Source organism: Apiospora marii (assembly GCF_038362585.1).
Source record: "Apiospora marii strain CBS 49790 chromosome Unknown utg000012l_segment0_segment0, whole genome shotgun sequence".
NCBI lineage: Eukaryota > Fungi > Ascomycota > Sordariomycetes > Amphisphaeriales > Apiosporaceae > Apiospora > Apiospora marii.
The window spans coordinates 619631-645526 of record NW_027117383.1 but is presented as its reverse complement, the minus strand read 5'-3'; the positions used below and the strand labels follow the sequence as shown (position 1 = coordinate 645526).

The window sequence follows — 25896 nt, the reverse complement described above, 5'->3', positions numbered from 1 at the left end:
TATATAGATGCTTTCAACTTGGTAATGTTTTGTATGAGAGAGAGCGTGCGAAATTGTATCAAGTGCTATCTAAAAAAGATAGAGATCCTATAAAGAAAACAGCTCGGTTGGGCTACTTTATACAATATACACAAAAGAATAGCTAGCTAAGCCCGCTAGCGGAAAGAAGGGGCGTACCCCTGCCACTGCAACAGAATGCATTATGATAGATTTGGGTAAGTAACGGTAATGGTATTTCTTTCACATACAATCTATCTAAATGATGATATATAAACACGACCTTTCAGGATTTATTGCTTAACCCTTGATCGAAGCAGCACCCTACCTTCGGGGTTTGGAATCAGCTGGAAGTCAAGCGGGATATTCTCCGGCCTGGTCTTCCCCGCCTGCAAGCGTATGTCGTAGTGCTGAATCAAATGCGCCACGATAAGTTTGAGCTCCGCCACGGCAAACGACCGACCGGGACAGGCGTGGATTCCGTAACCAAAAGCCAACGAGTCGACACTGAGCGCTTCCAGTTTCGACCCGGTCCGCGCAAACCTCAAGCCGTCGAAAACCTCCGGATCGTCCAGGGTCTTGTCCACCGCCGGGTCGAACCGTGGGTTGCAGTAAGCCACCATGGTGTTCTCGGGGATCACCTGGCCGTTGGATAAATGGATAGGCACGGTTGTCAACCTGAACCATGAAACTAGATACAGAGGCACTCGCTATTAGCTTCCCATCAAGCTCTTTTTCCGTTCGAGAGGGACGGGTTGCTCCGGAACAACTTACTGACTCCAGGAGGGTTCATCCGAAGTGACTCTTTGATGAAACTGTCCATTATGACGAGATTGCCCAGGGCCCTGCTGTCCAGAACATTTCCACTGCAGGCTTGGAGTTCTGTCTCCAACTCGTTCCGCAAAATACCCAGGTACTGCGGTCTCGTGGCGAGATCATGCAAGACGTGAGTCAGCACCATGCTGGCAACGTGGACCGCGGCAAAAGCCAGCGTCAAGTGGTCTCGCACAATCCGGCCCGTGCCTGCCGCGGCCGAATTTCTTGCATACTGCACCAGAAGCCAATTCGTCATGCGGCCAAGCTCCTGACGGCTCTCCGACTTAGCTCCCCCATTGCGTGCGGACCCCTCGGCGGCGCCAAGCCGGGCCGCGGCGATGACAGGCTCTAGCAGCCGCCCGAACGTGTCCTGCACGGCCTGGACTTGCTTCCGCTCCTTGAGGAAGGGGGCGACCCATGCCCGCAGCCACGGCGGGTAGGCGCGGAGCTTGTCGGACAGGTGTACGCTGCTGGTGGTGTGCTCGATGGACGCGCGGACCCACGCCGGGTCGCGACTGAGCGGCAGGCCGACGAAGACGCGGCCGCTGGTGAGCGCCACGATCTGAAGCATAGTATGGTAGGTCGGGCACGGCTTCCAATCGGCGAGGGGCCCGACTACGTGGTCATATCCGTACGCGACCTCCTCGGCCATGAGGCGGGACAGGCTGGGCACGTTGTGCGTCAGATCTCTGCGCAGCGCAGCGATGAGTTCGTCGTCGTCGGTCCCTATCTGCGTGTAGCGGCCAAAGAAACGCCGGTACATGTTGCCGTTGAGAGTCAGGTCGGGCTCCGGGATCTTCTTCACCTGCGACTCGAGGGAGTCGGGCGGGAGGATCACGGTGGGTTCCTGGAAGGGCATGAGCCAAGCCTGGCCCCGGTACTGTGTGTGACAAAGGTCAGCAATGCAAGCGTGGTGTGGTGACGACAATACCAGCCCACCTTTTTCATTCCCTGTCGCATTGTTTCCCTATAGTCATGGCCCACTGGCTTCGGCATCGAAGGCAGGTCCGGCAATGGCGGAAATGCCTGGCCGATCAGTCTGAAAATGAGGCTCCGAAGCCAGTATGCCCCAAGAAAAACCGCAAAGAAAGTAACAAAGGCGCCGCGGAGTGGCCCAACGCGGCCCAGTAACGTCTCCCATAACTGTAGGGTCGCCATGGCACCAGGAGGCATTCAATGAGGTTCCGTTAGCTTGCATGGAGTTCCTACGGGAGAGAGTAGTAGATGTCTCTAGTTGTGTTTGAGGCATCAAATATGTCACCTGACCTTACGTAGACTAAAGGTAGGTACCTGGGTACAGGCGTGGGAGCAGTGGCCTCCGTCGGAGGCCACCGACGGAGGCCGAGTTGGACCAAGTCCGAAGCCAGCACACGAAGCTGCTACCAGATGAGGAGTATTTGATCGAAATACCATCTAAGGTACAGGTTCGGACTTTGATAATGAACCTGTGAGGCATTATAGCGAAACATACCATGACGGTCGACATAATCTATGACGTCCTCATCGTCGGTGGCGGTCCAGCTGGTCTCTCGGCCGCTGTGAACCTGGCCAGGTCCTTGCACACGGTCGTGGTCTTTGACTCGGGAAAATATCGAAATGCGGCGCTGCCATACCTACACGGAGCCGCTGGATGGGATCATCAGAATCCATCGTCAGTTCGCCTCCAGATGCAGAAGGATCTGTTGGCGAGATACAGCACGACCACCATAGTTTCTGCCACCGTAACCAAGGCGACTAGGCTAGCCGGCTTTGCCTCGCGCTTTCAAGTCGCAGATACCGAAGGACGGACGTGGACTGGTCGGAAGCTTGTCTTGGCCACCGGGGTATCTGACATATTACCCGACATCGACGGTTATAAGGAGTGCTGGGTCACCGGAATGTGAGTGCGAACCCCCCCCCCCGACGCTTCCTACAGCGGCTAACCACGGTTATAGTTTTCACTGCCTAACTAGTCAAGGGTTCGAAGAACGAAACCAGAGCACGGTAGGGGTTCTTGGGATCGGAGATTGCGCCACCAAGATGGCGTGCTCTCGCCTTTCGAGACAGGCCAAGCAGCTCTCAAAGCAAGTACGCATCTATACGGATGGTAATGGGGATTTGTTTTCTCAATTGAAAGATATCGTGGAGCCTCATGGTGACGGGATTGTTCTGGAGGACAGGAAGATTAGTCGCCTGGCTAAAGAGCCTAACGAGTCGTCGGTGACAGTCCAACTGGAAGACGGGACGGCTTTCACCGAGGGGTTCCTTGTTCACAAGCCCCAAATGCGAGTCAACGGGGACTTTGCACAGCAGCTCGGCCTCGAAGCTTTGGTTTTCGGACACGAAATCATCAAGGTCACAGCCCCATTCCATGAGACCAGCGAGAAGGGGGTTTTTGCCATTGGCGATTGCGCTTCGCCGCAGAAAGTGTTTGTCCACGCCCTGAGCATGGGGTCATTTGCGTGTGCGGGGCTAGCTGCACAACTTCAGATGGAAATCGATTCTTGAGATTCATGTACCTACCTTCTACGCCTCTCGCTACAGATGAATATCAATCCTGTTTGCTACGACGCTGGACACGACCTTCTAGACTTGATCGTACTGCTTTTACAAGATTCTCAAGGATGTAATAACTTTCCTTTTCGTGTCGGTTGTATCGGCTGGAATCTGGCCTCAGGATAATCCATGTTCGTGCTGTTTGGCGCCATGACAGCCGGTGTCCGGTTAATCGGCTGCCGTACCGTTGAACCTAAGCCTTATTATCCCTACAACCCTATATACTGATATACCACCAGAGGTAACATCCTTTCCATCTTCTCAACAGGGAGACTAATTACATTGCTACCAGTCAGTGACTACTAGCTCTTTGATCACAATGTTTCAACCGTTTTTCCTCCTCAGCCCTTCGTACACAGGCGCAATCTGGGTGATACTGCCCTTGAGTGTGCTTGCACTATCCTTGAGCAGTCCACGAGTCCGTAGCCGTTTGAATGATTTGCTCTCGGCTGGAATCAATGTAAGATACCACTGATCATCCTCGACATAGATTGTTTCTAAGTGATACGCCACCCAGGAATACCTCCTCTGGAGATACCCCATACGCCATACCGATCTTGACAGAAACATTCCAACTTGCCCATACCGGTTTCCCAATGGGCAGGGGGACGTGGGAAAGTTTCTGAAAGGGCTCGAGAACAGCGAACGGTGGGAAACCAAATACGGCTCAGTTTATCGGATATGGTCCGGTATGCGGGGCGAGATGTCCGTGCTCGATCCTTTTGCTTTTCACGCCCCGGAATGACAGCATGATGGATGGAGGCCGGGACTGACATGGTTACAGAGTCATCACACGGCCTGACCAACTCCAAACCATCTTCAAGGATTCCGACAAACACTTCAAGGCAGTCAACAACAACTCGGGCTATCTCATGGGCCAGGTGCTGGGGAAATGCCTTGGTCTAATAAGTGGGCAAGAATGGAAGGCGGTGCGAGCTGCCATTGAGCAACCGTTTCTGCGACGAAATGCCTCTAACTACGTGGATATGGTAGAGAAGCATGTCATCAGGTATATGGAAGACCTCCACCTTCATGGAGCGCTTGACCGGGGGCTCCTGGACCCAGCAGAGGATCTGAAGCTACTCCCATTCTGGGTCGTTGCCGAGATAATATACGGCGAGCTCAGTCCCCAGATGACCCAGGACCTCCGGGAGCTTGCTCCTCTGCGCGAAGCGCTGTTCAGGAAGGTCATTGCGGGCGGGGTCTCCCGGTTCTCCTTCTCGCGATACCTCCCGACCCAGGCCAACCAACTCCTCGCGGAATTCCAAGGTCGATGGCGATCTTTCAATGATGGATTGTACTCCCTTAGGAAAGCGTCCAAGCCTGAGGCACCGCCCATCGTGCATCTCTACGATCGAGTGCTGACGGGGAGCATCACCATGGACCAGATGTTGCAAACATTGGACGAGTCGCTTTATGCCAACCTAGACGTCACCATCGGGGCCATCTCCTGGAACCTGGTCTTCTTGGCAGCATATCCGCAGTACCAGAAACTGCTCGTCGAAGAGTTGGCGACGCACCTGGCGGGCGAGAAATCCCGACAGCAATACATCCTGAGCAACTCGACGCTCCTGGCCGCCTGCGTATCCGAGTCATCCCGTCTCCGGCCCCTTGCCGCCTTCTCGGTCCCGCAGTCTGCCCCGACACCACGCGTTGTCGACGGTTACATGATACCTGGCGGGGTGGATTTCATCGTCGACTCATATGGGCTCAATGTCCGCCATGAGTTCTGGGGGCCCCGACTCCGCGTCCTACCGCCCCGAGCGGTTTTTGGAGAAGGGGGCTTTGGAAATGAGATACCACTTCTGGCGGTTCGGCTTTGGCCCGAGGCAGTGCATGGGCAAGTACGTTGCTGATATCATCACCCGGCAACTGATTGTCCACATCGTCGAGCACTACCGACTGAGCCTTCTCGAGAAGACGAGTGGCTGGGCCAGGGACCCGGAGACATGGATTAATCACCCCAAGATGCAGATTCAATGTACTAGGAAGTAGACAACCTCTAAACCCAGAAGGATTGTATGGAAAGAGAAAGAGCGGCATATGGGTTCATAACACGATCAATCCATCCGCACCATGCGCACTACTGACTGGAGCATAAATGGGATCTGGGGAGATGGATGTAGAATTTCACTTATATAATTCACTTACTAGACTGCTTCGCTGGTTCCTGTGCTGAATCTCCAGGCGGCATCATGAGGTCCATGAAATAAGGAGTTCTATGCCGGCACTTACTTACTATCTTCCTCCGACACAATCAAGAGGGTTCTCTTCCTTCCACGTCAAGCTCTAATGCCGAGCGATAACCCAACGCTACCCAAATCTAACACTCCGTAGCCGTATCCATAAGACATGTTGCACTCAAGAGATGAAGATTCACCGGAAATAAATCATTTCAAAATTGCACTGCATAGTATATTCGCTGGTCCATCGTCAAGTGCTGCAACAGTAGCCCAGAAGCAGCCTTGTGATGGAACTTCAATTATGATAGGAGCTTACACATGCCCATACTTTGGAGCGTCTTGCATGACCTTCATGACAGCAGGGCGCTCCAACATACGCTTACTCCACGCCTGTATATGAGGCCAGTCCTTGATGTCCACCCCCAAGAAACCAAACATCCAAGGCATGGCAAATGGGAAGTACGAGAGATCCGCGATGGTAGGTCGATCCTTGAGAGCGACGTAAAGCTGGCCAGGTTGGCCGAGGCGTTTCTCCATGATGTCCCACTGCTTCAACACATTCGCATGTAGTCTGCGGAATAACACGATTAGCTCAGCATGGTCTATGCATCAGGTGTATGACTCACTTGGCGATGGTCCTCGGGAGCTGGACCGATTCCTTCCTCGTGGGGTAACCGCGCAGAAAATAGAGCCAGTACTTGGCCGTCGCCCTGGGATCAGGAATGCATCGGTCAATATTCACAATCTAGCAGAGAGGGCGGATGGGCAGGGACATGCGCCCCGTGGGTCAGAATAATACCTACCCCAGCCCCGCGGTCTGGTAGGCGGTCCAAGCGAGGACATTCCCCTTTTCGAAAGCCGTCCTGCCACTCCAGATGCCATCGGTATCAAACCGAAAGGCTAGATACTGCAGGCACGCTGTGCCCTCAAAGACGATGACCCCCTCACCGGTCTCCGGGTCTTCATCTTTCAGTGATGGCACCATCCGTTCGGGGTGAATGGCATAGAACCATTCGTCTCTCGTGTCGATGCACGACAGCACGTGGGGGAACTGCAGCTCCTCGGCCAGTATCAGAGGCTTGATGTAGTTGATGTAAGAGGTCTCATCGGCTTGAAACAACCAGAAGTTTCTTTAGCTTTGGAGTGCGCAACGGAGACAGCGTTAGGCGATTGCGCCCGTACCTTTGATGATGTAAAGAATCACTCTCCCATCGTATTCCATATCTCCCATGATGACTTCTCCATTCTTTTTGGATTCCATCTCTGCACTGTTCATCATTGTCGGGATATCCAGATCAGCAGCTATTGCGTGTCTGGAACTAGCGACGCATGGGTGGAGGAAGTGCCAGACTATGACAAATAATCAGGGAAGGGTTTGCACCACGTGGAACCCACAACCGACCATGAACAGGAGAAAGTCAATCAAGCCCAAATGTTTGGCGAATCAAGGCGATGTTTGCACTTGATTGGTCGGGTCTTCGTACGGAGACCGAGACGGGGGCCGAGACGGGGACCGAGCGGGCCGTCAGTGGACGCCGATTGCTGTGCCGAGTTCAACCAGTGCCCGGTGATTCGAAACATTAGCTAGCTACAGGTTATCAGCTTATTGACATTATGGCTATCACTGGTTTGAAACCCCTAATTCGAAGGGCCTTAGGAGTCTCGAGGCCCTAAGAAATGAAACGTGGCCTAAATCTTCGTAAGCAGCGATGTGGTGAGGAAATGAACAGAAATCGATTGGACATGCTTTTATTGGCTACGGCGGAAAGAAATAGATCCAATTTTTCTCAGATGCTTGCCCACACTGGTTCTTGCATTCCTGCCCTAACACCAATCCTTGGCGCAAGTGTCACTCTCGCTATGAAAACATCCCATCACACCTCGTAGAAAACGATGCATCGGACTTCCATACTTTCCCTCAAAGCGGCGTTTTTCGGGCTGTCCGGATCGGGGAATGCGCAATGAGCGCAGACTATGTATGAGTAAGCTTGTCAGCGACAAATCCAGTGGGTTCCCTTCGGCCTCGGCGGGGTATACAGACGCTTTGATTCGACGTCCTCCTTGCTGTCCCATATCTTGATGAACGTGACCTCGTTGGTGTTCTGGTGCTTGAGGTAGTACCAGCATTGCTCCGGCGAATGCGAAATGCTGACGGTCTGGCCCTGGAGGTCGTACTGGTGCTTGAAGATGTTGGTGGGGTGCACGTTGTCGTTGTGCAGGCTGCGGCCGTCCATGGTGGCCAGCGGCCACTCCTCCACTGGGCCCCGCAGAGGCCTCCACACGCTGATGGCAAACTCGTCAGCGGGAATGCTTGGGACCCCGCGTCTTACCTACCTGGAGACCGGCCAACTACTTACTTGATGATCTGGGCGCGGCCCTGCAACAGTCGGTCTGCATCCTGCCCCAGGTGTCGGTGGACGCGTCGGATGGCACCCACCGGAGATCTGGTATTTTCAGCATGTCTGAATTTGAGTCAAGCGACTCGGGAAGTTGATCACTCACTGGTCGCAATGCACCTGTACACCGTCGTCTCCGGTTAGATCAAGATAGCTGTAGCAGAGCTTTTCGTCTCGTCACTCACCAGGCTTGCGGGTTGCTCTTTGCCGTTGGGATTGTCCGTCTTGGCCAGTGCGGGCTGTCGCCGGCGTAAGGTGTGGTCGAAGACGACGACTTTGGTGGCTCCGGTTTTCTCCTTGACCAAACGCTCCACCATGGGGTAGTACTTGTCCGAGACTTCGGCTTTATCGTTGGTTCTCAATACCTCCAAGATGGCCTCGTCGATGTACGGGTCATCGTGGTAGGCGAACCCGTGCGTGTCGATGGTGTATTCGCCCTTGTTCGGCCGAGCGTCCGTGATCTTCACCTCGTACTCTTGGTTCGAGTAATTGAGTGTCTCAAAGCCTTCGGCAGGAGCACCTCGGACGTACGGATTGCCCTTTTTCCCATCCCATGGCTGTAGGAAGGACATGGTGCTTTCGACAATAGCCATGGCAGCGAAATGTACCCGGGTCTCTGATAAAGGGCAAGGGTGAATGTACTGTTCTAGATGGTAGCAGCGAATGGCGTCTAGGGAGAACCATTAGCTACGCACTCTGCCTGTGCCTATATAGGAGACGCCATCGTATGGAGGTTTTTCTTTACAAGACCGATTTTCGGTGCCCGGTCATTTACTACTGGTGCGCATATCACTCATATGCCGGGCGGCAGCCGGGCTCTGCTTAGGGACCTTGTCTCGTCCCTGCTTCGAGAACGAGACATAGTTCCATCAGCGAGACATCCAAGTCTACGTAAACTTCAGCTTTTGGGTATTCTTCGATTCGCTGAGGTAGTCGCGGCCGAGAAATGCCTGCATCGCAAGTGAGCGGAACCGCCGCGGCGGATGACGAAATAGCGGCTGCACAAACACCACTTCTCCCCGGACGGACGATAACGCAGCCGATACTGTGGGTTGTCCCGAAGGAACATGTCCATCGTGTGCTTTTCCTCGCCCTCTCGGCGGCAGTTGGAATGGCTGCTACATCCGCAACGACGGTTTATGCCTATGGCGTCATCATGTGCGTTGATCCAGCACATTGCTCCCAAGGGGAAAAGGGAGCTTTTGCTGGGTCCCTGGCTATTTCCACCGCCATCGCCAACGTCTGTGGTGTGGTAATCCTGGGGCCTCTCCAACACACCATCCGGTTTAATCCCAAGCTGGGGCTTTCAATATGGCTCGTTTCCCGGGCTTCGAGTATCGGTGTTCTGGCCGTGGCAGGTGAGCAAATTCATTCCATCGTCTTCCTGCCGTCGATCTCCTGGTCGGTGCCTCACTAACATCCAATCAGTCACTTATAGAAGCATTCTGCTGGCATTCGTCGGTCGAATATTCGAGGGATTCGCCACGGATAACCTTCTCCATTTCAACCTCGGAGCCATCTTTGTGTCCGTCTCAGACCACCGAAAAATCTCCCGCCTCATGGGGACCTCGTTAGGCCTTTACATGCTGGGCATGTCCCTGAGTTCGACTATTGCCGGTCTTCTACCCAACTTCTTTTCCAGCTTCATCATGGCGCTTGCGATATTCGCCGCATCTTTGCTCTATCTTGGCTTGTTCGTACCCGTGGTGGCAGCAACAACCCCGGAGCATCACCCGTCTCAACAAGACCGCCGTGACCCTCCATCAGGCGAGAGATCGATGGCGGCTCGCTATACGTACTTCGTTTTCCGGCCACTGCTGAACATGTATTCCGAGCCATCTACCATCCTCCCTGGCCTAGCTCTGCTTCTATGCAACACCGCCCAAGCCTACATTTTCCCCGCCATCATGGTCTACACGTCGGTCAAGTTTAACTTCACCGGGAGAGAAAACGGATACGTCATCTCAGTTGCCGCCGCTGTTTCTGCGCTGTATCTAGCGATCGTGTCCTATGTCGTACCCAAGATTCGAGCATGGCACCAGAAAAATGCCCCGTCAACCCAAAGCCCTACACACGATACCAGCATATTCGGGAGCCAAGATGCCCGAAAGACTCGTGCGCACGACCTGAGTTGGGCTCTGGTATGCATGGTCATCCAGCTCCTCGCCGTTCCCTGTCTTATGTTGACGGTGCAGGGATGGCAGATATTTCCTTGCGTGGTAGTCATCGCACTGGGCTTGGCTGCACCAAGTTTTATCAAGAGTTTGGGGATATCCCTTGCCAAGGACCGGACAGCAGCGGTGGCCAGTCTGTCTTTGATGGAAAGCATGGGAGGCCTGCTATCCCCAGTTGTGCTGGGGTCGGTCCAGAGTTGGTGGGGAGAAGAAATGGTGTTTGTGGCAGCGTCTTGTTCATTGGGCATTGCGACATTGACGTTACTTGGGAGTTTCTTTAGCAAAGTCTCTAAATTTCGCGACATGTAGTTTGATTTGGGACTTGAGAAAGAGATTTTTAATTCATAACCCGGATTTCGTCCTTCATAATCTGCGGAATTCTAATAGACATACATATATTGCGCTTCTCGTCCTTCGCTGCGTGCCTAAATTGGGAAATGGCAGCTTCACTTGCAATTTTCATATCGGGGATATTGACGAATCTATTAAACTGGGACTGAATACAATTTGAACTAGCTAACTTGAGTAGGAAGTTCCTGCTTCCTCTGCAAACATTCGAGCCATGCTTAATTCTTCAAATCACGTCTCTTGTGGAACAAAGCCAGCCCAGCTTCTAGTCTCCGCAAAGCCTCTTCCAGCTGGTCATTCTTGATGGCAAACGTGAGTCTTGCCCAACCCTTCTCTTTTTCCACGATGTGATACGCTTTGCCAGGACTGAGCACCACGCCCATCTCCTTGCAGCTCGAGATTGCCAGCGACTCTTCTTCCCAGGACGTAGCGTCCGGAGCGATTCTGACGAAGATGAAGGGACCGTGACTGACGGGGATGTAGCGCAAACCAAGACGGTCGAATACTGACTTCGCCGTATTGTATGCATCCCCAAGCCTGGATGCATTGATCTCGAGCAAAGAGGGTAACTTGGGAGAGTTGAGGAGGGCGGTCGTGAAGATTGCCGTGAGGGAAGACACTTGTGTGTTCGCAGCCAACGCGACGCCTACTTGCATGGCCCTATTGTGCTGCGTTACGCAGCATCCCTACAGAGTGCTTGTCAGTAGTTAGATCTTCAATATCCAGATGTGTTTCCACTTTGGAATCGTCGTACCATGCGAAATCCGCTGGAGCCAAAGTCCTTGCTAATGCTCCAAATCACGTGCACCCTGGAGGGATCACACCCAAGACTTGCAGCGTCGATTGCTAGAGCAGAGATGAAGGGCACAGGGCTTGTGGAACTCGGGTTGTCGAGTTCAGACACTGCATAGACTTCGTCCGACACGAAATGAATCTTATGCTTGTCGCAGAATTTGATACATTCCTCGATTACGCTTCTGGGATAGCACTGCCCAAAAGGATTGTGCGGGTTAGTGAACACCAAGGCCTTTATCGGGTTTTCAGAATGTTTGTAGGCGGCTTCGAGCTTCGGAATGAGGCCGGCTGTGAACGTTTCTTCCAAGTTGTCGACGTTCACAGTGACTGGCTGGACTCCTGATCGAACGGTGAACAACCAGTCAAACCCATCTGCGCACGTGGCAACTTTAGCGCTAATTACGTGATTTGCTAGGACTGCATCTGACTTACTCCAAAAAGGTCCGGGGACCAGTACTCCGTCCATTGGCTGGCAGATATTGTAGAGCAATGCATCGAGGGAGGCCGCTGCCCCCGGTGCAGTGGCAAGATGGGTGGGGACGACGGGGAGTACAGGCTTGAAGTACCTGTTGAAGAAGTCGGCCAGTGCTTCCATGAGGGATGAATCCCCTCCGAACCCATCGGGATAGGACAAATGCTACATTTTCGCTGTGTAAGTGGCTGTAGCATGAATCCGCACAGAAACAAGAAAGGGCTTCTCTTGCCTTGGGTAGGAGCCCGTCGCGCACAGCATCTTTGCTGAGCGCGATCAACTCTTCCCGGATGAGCCAATTCTCAGAAGTGCCGAGATCGATATTGGTGTTCTCTTTCTTGGCTCTCTCCTCTACCGCCTCGCTAATTCTTGGGAGGATGGCGTCTACGTTTGCTGCGCCGCGAACCGACAGCCCCATTGCGGTGGCCATCTTGATCCCTGATAGTGAATTGGTTTCTTTTTCGAACCCTTCTAAGCTTTGCCGTCTTTGCTTAGAGTTGCGACCGAAGGACTAGAAAGTTCTACGTGATCTTTATGCAATCCTGGTTGTTGGCCCATGGGTGGGGGCACCGACCGGTGCCCGGTCGCCGGGAGTTGGGCGGGCTGTTCCGAGCCGATGAGTCAACTTCTCACGTATTAGGAAAGCCGATCAAAACATGGCGACTTTTGAGTATGGTGGTTCTGTATCTTCCAGTTTCCAGTGGTAACCAAGTGATTCGCGACACGATGGCAATTACAGACCCCCCCGGCAGATGGTTGGACGCGTACCCCATCCTCTTGTGCGTTGTCTACATGACAACTCGTTTGATCTCGACTTGGAGAAGAGATCGTAAAACCCAAATCAAACCGCAGGGGTTTGCACACCGACACGTCGCGCATCTCCTCCATGCATTTCTCTGCCTGTCGCTGGTAAGCTGTTTACGTTCCGGAATGCTGGGCATGCCTAATTCTCATACAGGCCGCTACCGCCGCCATCCTGTGCTGGACCGTCGCCAAGGGGCTAGAGTCGCCAGTCGCCTGGTGGTCGTCGACCCAGTATCTGGTAAGTGACGACGCTGGGAATCCACCGTTCAAGAGGTTCTACCGTCTACCGTGACTGATTACATGAATCACTCATCGCAGTCCTCCATCCTTGGCGTCTGCGCATTCCACACCGCTGGTCTACTCCCGGATGCGGATGGGCCCTATTCCCCAGCCGTTTGGAATGCCAACGCATGGCTAGTGTCGTTTGCCTTCGAACTTTCCCTTGCCGCACTGCAAGTCCGGGCCATTTCCAGCATCCCGCATGGAAGCACAGGGTTCGAGGCCGCGCAACTATGCCTCTCCGTTGGCCGCACGGTGGTGCTTGCAACCATGCTCATGGTATTCTGGGTTCCACGTGTTCTGCGATGGGGGTCGCCTGATGGCTCCGGGGAGACTGAGAGGCTCATCCCAAGCGGTAGCAATACCATGCCTTCGGCATACGGCACGGCCAAGGATAATCTTGTCAATGGAGCGGCCACTTCGCAGTCATACGACGCGCAGCATACCGAGTGGACAGATTATGTCTCTGGCTTCAGCAAGCTGTTTCCGTTCCTTTGGTTAGTTGAGTCTCAGTCTACTGTCCAAAGTTAGGCTTGCTGTCTGTCCCACTGGCGACTAACGATCAAAGGCCATCGACTTCACGCCCCCTGCAGTTCCGAGCCCTGTTCTGCTTTGGGCTTTTGGTTCTGCAACGCATCGTGAACATCCTCGTGCCGCACCAGCTGGGCATTGTCGTGTCCGAGATGGGGCCGGGCGAGATACCCCACCTCCAGATTCTGCTCTATGTCCTCCTCCGGGGTCTGCAGGGCCAGCAAGGCGTCATTGGCTCCATTCGCGCCCTTCTGTGGATCCCCATCAGCCAGTTGACCTACCGGCAGTTGACGGCGGCCTCTTTTGAACATGTTCTCATGCTCTCGCTTGACTTCCACCTCAAAAAGCGCCTTGGCGAGGTCACCAGCGCGCTCAGCAAGGGCAGCGCGCTGAATACCTTCCTCGACGGCTTTGCCTTTCAGCTCTTTCCCATGGTGGTCGATCTTTGGATCTCGGCCGTCTATTTCATGGTCGAGTTCGACTTCTTTCACGCCCTCGTCGTCATCTGTGTCACATGGACGTACTTGTACGTGACAATTTACATGGCCAAATACCGCGGGCGGGCTCGGAGAGAAATGACAAACCGAGAGAGGGCCATGGAAGCAGCCAAGTCAGTCGTCCCCAATTCCCCGTGCAAATGGATTGCTTCTCTCTTCGGGAGACTTGAGCTGACTCTACTAGAACGGATGCCTTAATCTCCTACGAGACTGTTCATCATAACGGGGCTATTGGTGCAGAGATGACACGTTTCCGCAAACTCATGGCCTTCTTCCAGGGCGCCGAATACAAGGTGTTCTTCTCTTTGAACCTGCTGAACGCGGTTCAGAATATTGTCTTCACCATCGGCATCTTGATTCTGTGTTATTTGGATGCTTTCCAGATCTCGCAGAGTCGGCAAAAGGTGGCCAGGTTTGTGACACTTCTCACCTATCTGGCTCAACTGCAGGCGCCATTGAGCTTCTTTGGAAGCTTTTACACACAAGTCCAAAACAACCTGGTGGATGCGGAACGCATGCTGGATTTGGCAAGTTCTCCTCGCCTCGAAGCCTGCTCTGAGCCCCTCACTCACTGTACTAACACGCCCGCTTTGATGACACAGTTCGACGAACAGCCAACCATCGTAGACAAGCCAGGGTCAAAACCGCTTGTTCGATGTCAAGGTCATATCCGCTTTCAAGATGTCGATTTCGCATACGATGCCCGCAAGCCGGCCCTCCGTGGTGTGAGTTTCGAGGTTGCGCCTGGCACTGCGACGGCCATCGTCGGCGAAAGCGGCAGCGGAAAGTCCACTATCCTCAAGCTCCTCTTCCGGTTCTACGACGTCGACAAGGGGTCTATCAAAATAGACGCGGTCGATAGCCGGGACATCACCGTGGAAGATCTTCGACGACATTTCGGCATCGTGCCCCAGGATACCGTGCTTTTCAATGACACCTTGATGTACAACATCATGTACGCGAAGCCCGAGGCTACGGAGGAGGAGGTCTATGCCGCCTGCCGAGCCGCCAATATCCATGACAAGATCTTATCCTTCCCAGAGGGCTATGAAACTTCGGTGGGAGAACGGGGTCTGAAGCTGTCCGGGGGCGAGAAACAAAGGGTAATAACATCATCGCGTATCCAACCGACCTCAGCCGACTTGAAGCGCTGGTCAGTTGCTAACAACTTGTTTTCCAATTCGTCAGGTTTCCATCGCCAGAACATTTCTACGGTCACCCCAGATATTATTGCTTGACGAGGCTACAGCATCGTTGGATTCCCAGACTGAGAGGCAGATACACGAAGCTCTTGAGTTGGTCTCCAAGGGAAGGACCACGATAACAATTGCGTAAGAGCCCTTGCCTCCCCCTGAAGCGATTTCTCCGTGTAATGGAACGTTAACAATGTCTGGTAGGCACCGTCTCTCCACCATCATCAAGTCTGACCAGATTGTTGTCCTACATGAAGGAAGGGTTGTCGAGAAGGGGACACATGCCCAGTTGATTGCTCAACAGGGGAAGTATTTGGAGATGTGGAACAAGCAAATCCAGGCTGACGAGGATGAGATCAACATTTGAAGGATTTTGGATTTTCTGTCGGGTGATTCTTTTTCTTTGGGAGAATTGACCGCGAGCTTGAGGGTATATGCCTCACATTGCTATATAGTTTCGTGGCAACTAGCACATCGCGTTGGGTGAGTCGTTGGCCATAGACAGGTACCATGTGAAAAGTTAACACTGTTGATCAGAGATGGATGTCTCTCACGCTGGCGCCAAGTCTGAGTAAAATTTACGTGTATTAAACGCGACTGTTGTGATTCGGCTACGACATTTTCACCGACTTGAAATCCTCGGTGCGATGTAATGAGATGGCATCAACAGCAATCTACCTTTACAGGCACCCTCGCCGAAGCCAATGGTTATAGACGACTACCCGACTCTTCGAGGCCATCGCCCCTTCCCCAAATGGGAGCGTGGACATAATCATGATGCAGCCACATGACAGAGAGCGCAGTTCGCACCAGCCATATCACCACTGGAGGTGCATTTCCGGACGCATCGCCACCACTCGATATTGCGAAATTGGTTATCATCTCCATGAAGCTCATGATCGGCACCCAGATGCTGAGGAACAAGGCGGCACCAATCCGACGATACAGTTGCTTCGCGGGTTTGTAGAACGGCAGGCTCTGCAGGTATGCTTGATATTCATGTGGATAATCTGCCTCCGCCGCGCCATCGATGATCAGATTCTAGAGTGAGGTTCCGAATTAGCAATGCTCTTGAAATACGATGGCGATTGCGCAAATACGCACCAAATATCTTTGGCTTGGTCTGGGAGGTGGACGCCTCTGCACGACAGTGACCAGAGTCCGGACGAGCATCTTATCATCGGACCCATCAAACGATTCTTTCTGGTCAGGATCTAGAAGCTTCGGGAGAGGTACCGCGTGCATGGAATCTTCCCGGTAGGCAATTCCGCCACCTTCGGAGGAGATGATCCTTTTGTACTGTTGCGGAGTTACTAGATAGGCCGTTCCTAGCAATTCCCTCTCTTTGGGGGCGGCTTGCAAATCTTGGGCCCTGATGGTCGCAAAGGATGGTTCTCGGTAGGGAAAGCCCATGCTCTCCAACGCAAGAGTGAATCCTGGGACACTCACAACCGCCACGTCGAGTGGGTGAATGCCCCGGTCCTTGATGAACTTCGAAGATGACAAATTGGAGCCATAGGCGAGATACCATATGTTCCCTTGGGGTGGAGGTAATGTCCGAATCACCACCATGGTGGCGAGGGAGAAGTCAGTCAGTCAGTGTCAGTGGTGAGTGACGATGTCAGACTACGTTGTTCTGAGTGTCATGCATTGTTCGTAGTACTAAAATGGTCAGTAGTAGAACTCGCAAGATTCATTGGGGGCAAATGGAACATTGAGCGGTGACCGTTTCGCTGTGTTGGTTTCGGTGGCCGAGGACCGGAATGGACTCGGCACCTCGAACTGGTCCAACCGTCCAACCAGTGAAATACCGGTCGCCGAGATCCCGCACGGCTTAGGATTCGCAGAATTCCCAACGTAAGCCGTACAGTGTTGATCATATGCACAGTATAATAATCGCAGAGAAGCATATCATCACGCCATACCCAAGGCATGTGGGGTGACATGGTTTGTATTTACCTACACATCGGTGTGTTGAGTATAAATCAATATGGACATACAAGATACGATCAATCGTGAGCTTTGCTCGGTGCTGAAACTCTCACCGTGGGACCTTGACCATGAAGCCAGCTTTCCTGCACTCGGAGGTAACTCTCTATCCGCCGTAAAACTAGCCAGTCAGTGCCGGAAGGATGGCGTGGAACTCCAGGTCAACAGCATCCTTCGGAGCAAGTCCTTGTCGGAATTGATCGATTCGGCATCTCACTCAGATTGTCGGACTGCCATCTCGCAGGAGACTGTGCTCCCAAGCATCGACTATCCTCGCCAGGATACCTGGGCATGGCTCGATCGAAGCGAAGCTGCAGGCATCGACTTTCGCATCGACCTTTATCAACCACCCAGCGACAAGTCGTCATCAACACGGAGTAGTGTCGGCGTATATTCCAGCCCGAACACATCTCCCAGTATTTCACCGGCCCAATCCGGGCCATCCTCCTTCCCGGCTAGCGAGCTTCAAATGTCCCTCATACACGGGAGCATACGAAACCCGGGCACCAACATCATTCGGCATTTTGAGACCTACGAACCAAAGGATATTCCGGTAGTGAGGGCGGCCTGGCAGGTCCTATTCCACCAGGAGCCTATACTGCGAACGCATCACCTTTTGGGGCTCTCACCTCAGGAAGACGCCGAATTCGACTGGACCGAATTACAGACGGAGGACAGCAGGGAGTTTCACCAAAGGGTCGACGAGCCACTGAACTCGACGGAGCTGAGCTCTTCGTGGGAGGTGGTGACGTTGGCATTGCGGGGCAGACCTGTCAAGAGCGTGGTGATGTGGACCATCCACCACGCACTGATTGACGGGTATTCAGCCCAGTTGCTGATCACAAAGCTCAGGAAGATCACGGCGGGGCAGTGCGTGACGCCTGGTCCTTCGGCTGCCGGGATTCTGAGTCGCCTCCAGGGGCTGAGAGAGGAGAGAAGACTGGAAGGCGACGCGTTTTGGGACCAGAAGAGGGAACTTCACTCTCAGGCCGCAACTGCACTTTCACTGCCGTCACCAATCGAACCTCTAGAGGAAAACCGGTTCGGGGAGCGCGCCTTCCAGCTCGAGGTAGACTACCTCACGCTCGACGGCATCGCCAAGCAATGCAACGTCACTCTGGCAACCATCCACTATGCAGCATGGGCCTTGGTCATGGCGTTCTTGGCCAGCAACGACAATGTCATATTCGGTATAGCACTTTCGGGCCGCAATCTACCTTTTCCAGGTATGGATGAAGCCATAGGGCCATTCGTCAACACTCTCCCCTTGGCCATCTCCACACGCCCAGACATGACGCTCAAGCAACTTGCATCCCATGTGTTTGAGCAGATCTCCGAGCTGTCCGAGTACCAATGGACCACCACCGACAACGGATTTGTGCGCAATTTCCAGACGGCCATGAACATGCAGTTTGACCTTTACCTCGCCGACGAAGTGCCGGGGTCGGTGCACCCGATGGAGCGGCCGTCCTCCAAGCAAGCGAATGACATCCCCTTGAGCATCCTGGTAGACGCCCAAGAGGTCTCGCTGCACTACAATCTGAAGGATTTCCAGCCGGGGCACATGTATCTGGTGGCGAGGCTCTATGGCGACGCCGTCAAGTCCTTTCTCCGCCTCGACACCACCCTGGACGTGGCGCAGTCGAGGATGATGAGGCCGGAAGATCACGAATTCGTGAGAAGGCATGGAAACTGCTTCTCGAAGCTGACGCAACCCTTGGCCATATCGGAGGATCTGGTTACGTTATTCGAAAATATCGTTGGCAAGCAACGCGACGCCCTGGCGGTAGAGAGGGGCGACATAGCTTTGACGTACGACGAACTCGACCAACGGGCTAACATTGTAGCCTCGGAGCTAGCGAGACATGTGAAGCCGGAAGACGTCGTCTGTGTGGATGCGGACCGGAGTATCGCATGGATAGTGTCCATCTTCGGTATTCTCAAGGCGGGCGCGACGTATTGCGCCATCGACTCCGAATTGCCTTCCCACCTCCGAGATGTCCTCTTCGACAAGGCGGGAGCCAAGGTATTCCTGTTCGACCGCCCCGAAAAGGAGTCGCCGGCTCGGATACCCTCGAGCTGCCAGGTTGCACTGTCGGTGGAATCGCTAGTGGCCGACGCGAAACGCTGTCACGACGGTCCCCACCGCTATCCACGACGGAGCAGGGCCCTGCCGTCGACACCGGCCTACGTCTGTTTTACTTCGGGGTCTACCGGGACGCCAAAGGGCGTGGTGTGCCTACACGAGGGGCTGGTTGCGTTTCAACGGGATCTGGAAGTTAGGCTTTTTGCCCAGCCGGGCACCAAGGTCTCCCAGGTCATGTCGCCAGCGTTTGACGGCTCTATACACGAGATCTTCTCGGCACTCTGCCATGGAGCAGCCCTGATTCTCCCTGCCGAAGGGAACGTTGTCTTCCAAGCGTTGGAGCGGGCGGACTCGGCCATATTGACGCCCTCGGTGGCCGATGCGCTGGACCCTGACGACTACCCCGCTTTGAAATATGTCAGTCAATCTATAAGTACTTACGTCCTTGCCGTCGCCTTCACACTGACCATCGTCGTAGGTGTATCTAGTAGGAGAGCCGGTAAAACAGAGCGTTTGCGATCGCTGGGGAGCTGCGAAGCAATTATACAATATGTGAGTAAAGACGCAAGTTACTGTCAGGTCCATGAATTGATATCCCCCAGGTATGGGCCCACAGAGGGTACTTGCGGCGCCACCATCAAGAGACTTCTGCCGGGGGAAGCTGTCAACATCGGCCGCCCAAACCCTACGACCAGGGTCTACATCATGGATTCCAAAGACCGGCTGGTACCTCCTGGCGTGATCGGCGAGATGATGCTGGCCGGGGTCCAAGTAGCACGAGGCTACTTGGGAATGCCCGCCCTGACCAAGGAGCGCTTCTTGCCCGACCACCGCTGTCCAGGACTCAACGAGCATGCGTACAAGACGGGCGACAGAGCATACTGGCTCCCCAACGGGGAGATCATGTGCTTGGGGCGGAACGACCGTCAGGTGAAGCTGCGTGGTTTTCGACTCGACTTGAACGACTTGGAAATCCGGATCGCTCAGGCGCTTCCCGAGCTGCGAGCCGTGGCCATTGCCTCGTCGTCCGACTTCCTCGTCGCCGTGATCCAGCCAAGCACCGTCGAGGTCGGCAAGGTCACGGCCACCATTGCCAAGGTCCTGCCGGCTTACGCGCAACCGAGGCATATTGTGCTGGTGGACAAGTTCCCCGCGACCAGGGCCGGGAAGCTGGATTACAAGGAAATGGTCTCGGACGACTTCATCCGCCATTCCTCGGACAAGGGCGAGATTCGCACCCCGCTCGAGGCCAAAATAGCCTCCATATGGCGGCAGCTGCTCAAGCTGAAGAAGACGGATCGGATCGGGTCCAAGTCGAACTTCCTCCAGCTGGGTGGCAACTCGGTGCTCCAGATGGCTCTACTGGCGAGACTGTCGTCGACGCTCCACGTCAAGATCCCGTTGAAGGTGGTGATTGAGAGCCAGTCGCTTGGCGAACTGTCCGCCCAGCTCGAGTTGTTTCTTCAGGAGGCCACAAGACCTGCGGTCCAGAGGAATCTGGCACTGGGCCGCGAGAGGGTTTCTCCCATCGAACAGGAGTGGTGGGCCAAGTATCGCATAAGCCACAACAACGCCAGCGCCTTTAACGTCAGCTTCGTGGCGGACTTTGAACCCGGTTCCATCCACCCCCGAGCCTTTAGCAGGTCTTGGAATGCCGTCATGGCGCGCTATCCCATTCTTCGGAGCCGGTACAGCGACGAAAGTATGGTGAAGCGCGCTTACGACGAGATGCCGCCCCGGCGCAGCTGGTCCAGACGATTGATGTGTGGACGGAGGTGAACAAGCCCTTTGATCTCGCCCACGAGCCGCCCATCCGTGTATCCATCTCCTCGGAAAGACTGGCGCTTGTCATGAGCCATATCGTGGCCGACTTGACGACCCTGAGGGTGATTCTGGAAGAGGTGAAGTCGGAGTATGAAGGCGGTACTCTGCCGCCTGTCCGATACCGGTACGAAGACAGTACCATCTGGGAAGAAGAGGCCCCGATGTGCAACCTACACTTTTGGTCCACATACCTCGAAGGGCATGAGGAACTCCACTGGAGCAGCCCCCTGCCCGAGAGAACTTCCTACCAAGGCACGTCCAAGGTCTACCAACTACCGGACCAGCTGGCAGCGCGAATGCTCCGGTTTGAAGCCGTCTCCCTTCAGCAACTAGCCGTGGCCGCAGTAGGGTTGGTCCTACAGGCCGAGACAGACGAGACGGATATTATCATCGGGACGCCGTTCATGAATCGGTCGAGTGATGCCGACATGGAAACGGTCGGTCTGTTCCTCGAGCCACTGCCGGTTCGGGTCCGGCACTACCCCGGGACCGACGATGTGGACGATGCCGGTCAATTCCTGCGCGGCGTCCGTCGGAGCGCCGACTCGGCCCTGGCGCACGCGGTGCCCTGGCACAAGCTGCTGGAGCACCTCGGCATCACCCCCCAGTATCCCCGCCAGCCACTTTTCGACGTCATGGTGACGTTCCATCACCCCGACAATGCCGTCAAGCTGGGGCTACCCGGAGTCCGGCAGCGGCACACGTGGGCCGAAGGGTCCAAATTCTCCCTCATGACCGAGTTCACGGCCTCGGAAAGGGGGACCGTCACCTTGCGGGTCGAGCACGACGATACTCAGCACTCGGGGGATTCGGTAGACCGGTTGGTGACGCGTATCACGACCGCCTTGTCCATGCTGGTGGAGGATAATGCGTCGTGCACCGCCATTAAGCGCACCATACGAGGAAGCCACCAGGGGGGCGGAGTGGTTACGGCCGCCCCCCGGAATGATATGTTCGCGAGTTTTCTGGATCTCGCCTAAAAGAGAAAAAAAAAACGGGCTGCATTGTTATTGTGCCTAGTGTAGGATTGGATTTGTTACTTTATCAAGCTTTATATACATGATCAAATACTAGTATCAATGAACTCACGGGACTCCAGACCACCCACGGCGAGGAACTCTCGGTGGGCGTCGACTAGTATGAAGACTTTTCTCTTTACTACTGCTTCATTATATCGTCTACGCGATTGCTCACATTTCCACATATCTGCTCCTGTAATGCGATACACGCTGGAGGCGGGAGCCCAAGCGGCACGCCGATATTCAATGGAAACTTGCTGGGCGTCAAGGCTCTCCAACTGGACGTCGTGGCGAGGCGTCAACGTACTTCTTTTATCGTCTCTTGTAATAAGGGCTTATCATGTTATTTTCCTGTTTCTTTTGTATATGTAAATCTCGCTTCCGCATCCTAATAATCCCCTTCGAGCCTAGCTCGAGCCGTAACCCGGCATCCTTGCCAGGCAATCAATCTGCTGCACCTTGCCACATAACCTACCCTGTCATTTGTCATTCAGCTATGACCACCGAGCCATCCAGCTGGGTAGGGAGGAACAAACCATTCTTGTTGTTTATCATCGCCTGACGGTAAGGCATTGAATGTTGGGAAAGCTCTGTATTTCTCATGGACAACCTTTCGAGGACGTTTTTTAGCCTCCCTATGTGCCAACCCGTGAGATAAGCGAACAACTCCTCCGTGAGCTAGAGGCCTCGCCGGCCGCAGCGAGGGATACAACTGGGAGTCTTTTAACAAGAAACAGGTCTAGCTAAGTGCTCTGAGAGCACATACCTGTCACTAGGCTGAACAACTTACATATAAATCGCTTTGGGCGGCATTAGTGTTGATCCTATTAAACAAAACGTGGGCTTTGCTATAGTGCAGGGCTTATCCTAGCTGTTGGCGCTAAAAGTCTGGGTGGCCCACTGAACAGCAGTTGGTGGTGAAGAACACGCGAGGGCCCGCCTCCTATTCGGACCGGGAGTAGTAATAAGCCAGGCAAGGGATAAGCTAAATAAGGGATGGGGTCGGCGGCTATAGAAATACGGCTCGACTGATACGATGGTTTTCCTACCGCTAATCCCCTCTTCTTTCTTTTCTCAAAACCGTTCCTATAATATAACTTCTTAAGTTTTTTTAAAATTTAAGATATTATATTAAAAGCTCGGCTTTATAACCTTTATAATTATAATTATAATAATATAAACCTTTATTTTTTATTAATAAACTTAATAACGTAGGTAATTAAAGCTTAATATTAATATAATAATTAAAATTAATAATATTATATTCTTTTTTATTATAAACGTTTATAATCTATTTAATATATATTTTACTATAATATAAGCTTTATTAAAACGTTATCTATATATTAAAATCTATTTTATAATAATTATAATTAATTTAAATAATATTAATAGCGTATATAGTTATAATAAAATAAAATTAACTTAAATCGCGTCCTTTACCCAGGCCGTTAACCCCATCGTTAACGATATCGCTTTCCACCATTTACCCAGCCCTTTATAAGTCCGCGCGATATATTAAAATATGGATATCGGGGTTAAAACTTTATCCTAGCTATTTAAATATTAAAACTTTATCTTAGCTACTTAAATATTAAAACGTTAACCTTTTATCTTAATAATTTTAATATTATTTCACGCTTTAAATAAACGAAAAATATTTATATATTTATTAAGCTACTTATATATTTATCAATGAAATTAATTTAGTTATTATAATATTAAATATACTTTTTATATTAAATATTAATATTATATATAAAGCTCGTTGTTTATATACTTTTATAATACTTAATATATTTATTAAGAATTTTATAATAGATTAGCCCTAGCTTAATATATTATAAAAATACCTTATTATTAACGTCGATTTTAACTTTTTACTTTTATAATAATATATATTTAAAAACGCCCTATTAACGTTTTAATATATTTAAACTATATTTAATATATTTATTATTAAAATTAAATAATAATTCTTAATAAAATATAAAAGTATTTAAAAACTTATTAATTTTTATAAACTATATTAGTTTAATATATCTTAAATTATATAAATAATTAAAGGAGTTAATATTCCTATTAATATAATACTTTTTAATATAACTTATACCGGACTTATTATATTATTAACTATATTTATAATAAAATAAAATCTTAAACTAACGATGTAATTAATTAAAGGCTAGGGTAAAACGCTTTTAATTAATTTTAATAATAACGTTAATAATTATAGCTTATAGTAAACTTTTATTATAATAATAATTATTTATATAACCTTTAAAAAATATATAAAAACCTAAATATTATAAAAACTAATTAATATAAAAAATTATATTATAAAATTTAAGCTGCTTTTAAACTTTATTATTAATTATTATATAAAAATTTCTAATTAAATTAATATAAATTCGATTTTACTCTTAAAAACGGGTAATATTTTAATTAATATATATTATAATAGTTTTAATTACTATTATAAAACTATTTATATAAGTATATTATAAATTATTCTTTTATTATAAATTAATTTATATAACTTTATAACTTTAATAAAAACGTTTAATATTAATATTTATAGTAATTATAATATTATTTTAAATTAAATAATAAAAAAATTAATTAATGTATTTATAGCTATAATTAATAATAATATAACTATAAATATAAAAAAAAAGTATATAAATTAAATTAATAAGTTAAAACGTAGCTTAATAAAAAGGTAATAATAATAGAAATTATAAAATAAATTAATTTAAAGTATATAAAAAAAGTATCGTTTATTATTAAATCCCTTTAAAAATAAACCGATAAAAGCTTTATTATTTTAAAAAGCTATAGTTTTATTTTAATAACTATTATAATAAGAAATTATTTATTTTATTATTAATTATCCTATTAAAGAAAATATATTATTATAAAACCCGTTTACTTTAATATAATAAAAATATACTTTTAAGCTACTCTCTTTTATATTTATTTCTCTATTTTATTAAAAGCCTTTTAATATATAATTCTATTTTATTATTTTATTTATAAAATAAAGTAAAATTCTTAGAATTCCTATATTAATTCATTTTATAATATCGATAGGTTTTAATTATATAATTTAATTTAATTAATCGCTACCTTAATAAAATCTACCTTTCGCTTATATTTATTTTAATTAAATTCTTTAACTTAAAAAGGTAATAAATAAATAACCCCCGCCTAATAACTCGTCTAATAAATCCCGCCCTTTAACTTAAGAAATATAATATTTAAATATATATTCTTATTCTTTTTATATTTAATTATTATATTATTAACGTTAAATAAACTTATTTATATTTTAAAATATAAATATTTAAAATAATTACTTATATTAAATTTAATAAATTAAATATTCTTTTATCAAGGTATTAAATAATAAAATATAATATTATTAATAAATAAATATATATACATTATTTATTCTATTTCGATTTAATTAAGGTTAAATTAATATAATAATTAGGATTTAATAATATAAAAATTATTATAAATATATATTAATTTATATATTCTTTAGTATTTTATAAGTTATTAATTAATTATTAATATTATTTTAATATTATTTTTAAAATTTAATAATAATAAATTTATATATTAATTTATACTTTAATATTATTAAATTATATTTAAATTTCTATCTTTTTATTTTAAGAAAAATTAAGTTAATATTATAATTAAATTATTTTATTATTAAAGAATATTATTAATACCTTTTAAATATTTTATATTTTAAAGAAAAAATATATTAAAAAAATAAATTAAAAAATCTTGAATAAATCCTTTTAATAATATTTTATTAATAATTAATATTATTTTAATTAATATATTTAATATATTATAATTATAAATTAATCGTTAAGAAAAGTATTCTTTAATTAACTTATATTATTACTTTATATTAAATTATTAAATATTAATTTTCTTT

At 49.5% G+C, this 25896-nt stretch overlaps 10 protein-coding genes across 10 annotated transcripts; 5 read left to right on the top strand and 5 right to left on the bottom strand.

The window, feature by feature from the left end:
- Positions 1–290: 290 nt before the first annotated feature.
- On the bottom strand, positions 291–1773 carry PG985_015002 (Cytochrome p450; the record flags this gene model as incomplete). Its single annotated transcript, XM_066834768.1, has 3 exons — positions 291–688; positions 772–1693; positions 1753–1773. The coding sequence occupies 3 exons, from the start codon at positions 1771–1773 to the stop codon at positions 291–293; spliced, it is 1341 nt and encodes a 446-aa protein (XP_066677378.1).
- A 512-nt stretch (positions 1774–2285) lies between these two features.
- Positions 2286–3300, top strand: PG985_015001 (uncharacterized protein; the record flags this gene model as incomplete). The annotated part of the gene is made up of 2 exons (XM_066834767.1): positions 2286–2692; positions 2748–3300. 2 exons carry the CDS (start codon positions 2286–2288, stop codon positions 3298–3300), a joined length of 960 nt encoding a protein of 319 aa, XP_066677377.1.
- A 367-nt stretch (positions 3301–3667) lies between these two features.
- PG985_015000 (uncharacterized protein) lies at positions 3668–5343 on the top strand (the record flags this gene model as incomplete). The annotated part of the gene is made up of 4 exons (XM_066834766.1): positions 3668–3808; positions 3866–4053; positions 4133–5159; positions 5182–5343. 4 exons carry the CDS (start codon positions 3668–3670, stop codon positions 5341–5343), a joined length of 1518 nt encoding a protein of 505 aa, XP_066677376.1.
- Positions 5344–5843: 500 nt separating this feature from the next.
- On the bottom strand, positions 5844–6810 carry PG985_014999 (glutathione S-transferase GliG-like; the record flags this gene model as incomplete). The annotated part of the gene is made up of 4 exons (XM_066834765.1): positions 5844–6102; positions 6158–6241; positions 6335–6641; positions 6714–6810. The coding sequence occupies 4 exons, from the start codon at positions 6808–6810 to the stop codon at positions 5844–5846; spliced, it is 747 nt and encodes a 248-aa protein (XP_066677375.1).
- Positions 6811–7405: 595 nt separating this feature from the next.
- Positions 7406–8520, bottom strand: PG985_014998 (uncharacterized protein; the record flags this gene model as incomplete). Its single annotated transcript, XM_066834764.1, has 5 exons — positions 7406–7503; positions 7573–7814; positions 7889–7975; positions 8034–8047; positions 8113–8520. 5 exons carry the CDS (start codon positions 8518–8520, stop codon positions 7406–7408), a joined length of 849 nt encoding a protein of 282 aa, XP_066677374.1.
- A 353-nt stretch (positions 8521–8873) lies between these two features.
- Positions 8874–10410, top strand: PG985_014997 (major facilitator superfamily domain-containing protein; the record flags this gene model as incomplete). The annotated part of the gene is made up of 2 exons (XM_066834763.1): positions 8874–9285; positions 9356–10410. The coding sequence occupies 2 exons, from the start codon at positions 8874–8876 to the stop codon at positions 10408–10410; spliced, it is 1467 nt and encodes a 488-aa protein (XP_066677373.1).
- A 257-nt stretch (positions 10411–10667) lies between these two features.
- Positions 10668–12146, bottom strand: PG985_014996 (1-aminocyclopropane-1-carboxylate synthase 7; the record flags this gene model as incomplete). The annotated part of the gene is made up of 4 exons (XM_066834762.1): positions 10668–11135; positions 11204–11616; positions 11677–11881; positions 11973–12146. 4 exons carry the CDS (start codon positions 12144–12146, stop codon positions 10668–10670), a joined length of 1260 nt encoding a protein of 419 aa, XP_066677372.1.
- A 296-nt stretch (positions 12147–12442) lies between these two features.
- PG985_014995 (uncharacterized protein) lies at positions 12443–15387 on the top strand (the record flags this gene model as incomplete). Its single annotated transcript, XM_066834761.1, has 7 exons — positions 12443–12625; positions 12675–12758; positions 12839–13296; positions 13368–13940; positions 14012–14930; positions 15016–15158; positions 15225–15387. 7 exons carry the CDS (start codon positions 12443–12445, stop codon positions 15385–15387), a joined length of 2523 nt encoding a protein of 840 aa, XP_066677371.1.
- A 341-nt stretch (positions 15388–15728) lies between these two features.
- Positions 15729–16592, bottom strand: PG985_014994 (uncharacterized protein; the record flags this gene model as incomplete). Its single annotated transcript, XM_066834760.1, has 2 exons — positions 15729–16061; positions 16125–16592. The coding sequence occupies 2 exons, from the start codon at positions 16590–16592 to the stop codon at positions 15729–15731; spliced, it is 801 nt and encodes a 266-aa protein (XP_066677370.1).
- Positions 16593–17010: 418 nt separating this feature from the next.
- Positions 17011–21899, top strand: PG985_014993 (nonribosomal peptide synthase GliP-like protein; the record flags this gene model as incomplete). Its single annotated transcript, XM_066834759.1, has 4 exons — positions 17011–19512; positions 19574–19647; positions 19698–20802; positions 20871–21899. 4 exons carry the CDS (start codon positions 17011–17013, stop codon positions 21897–21899), a joined length of 4710 nt encoding a protein of 1569 aa, XP_066677369.1.
- Positions 21900–25896: the final 3997 nt, after the last annotated feature.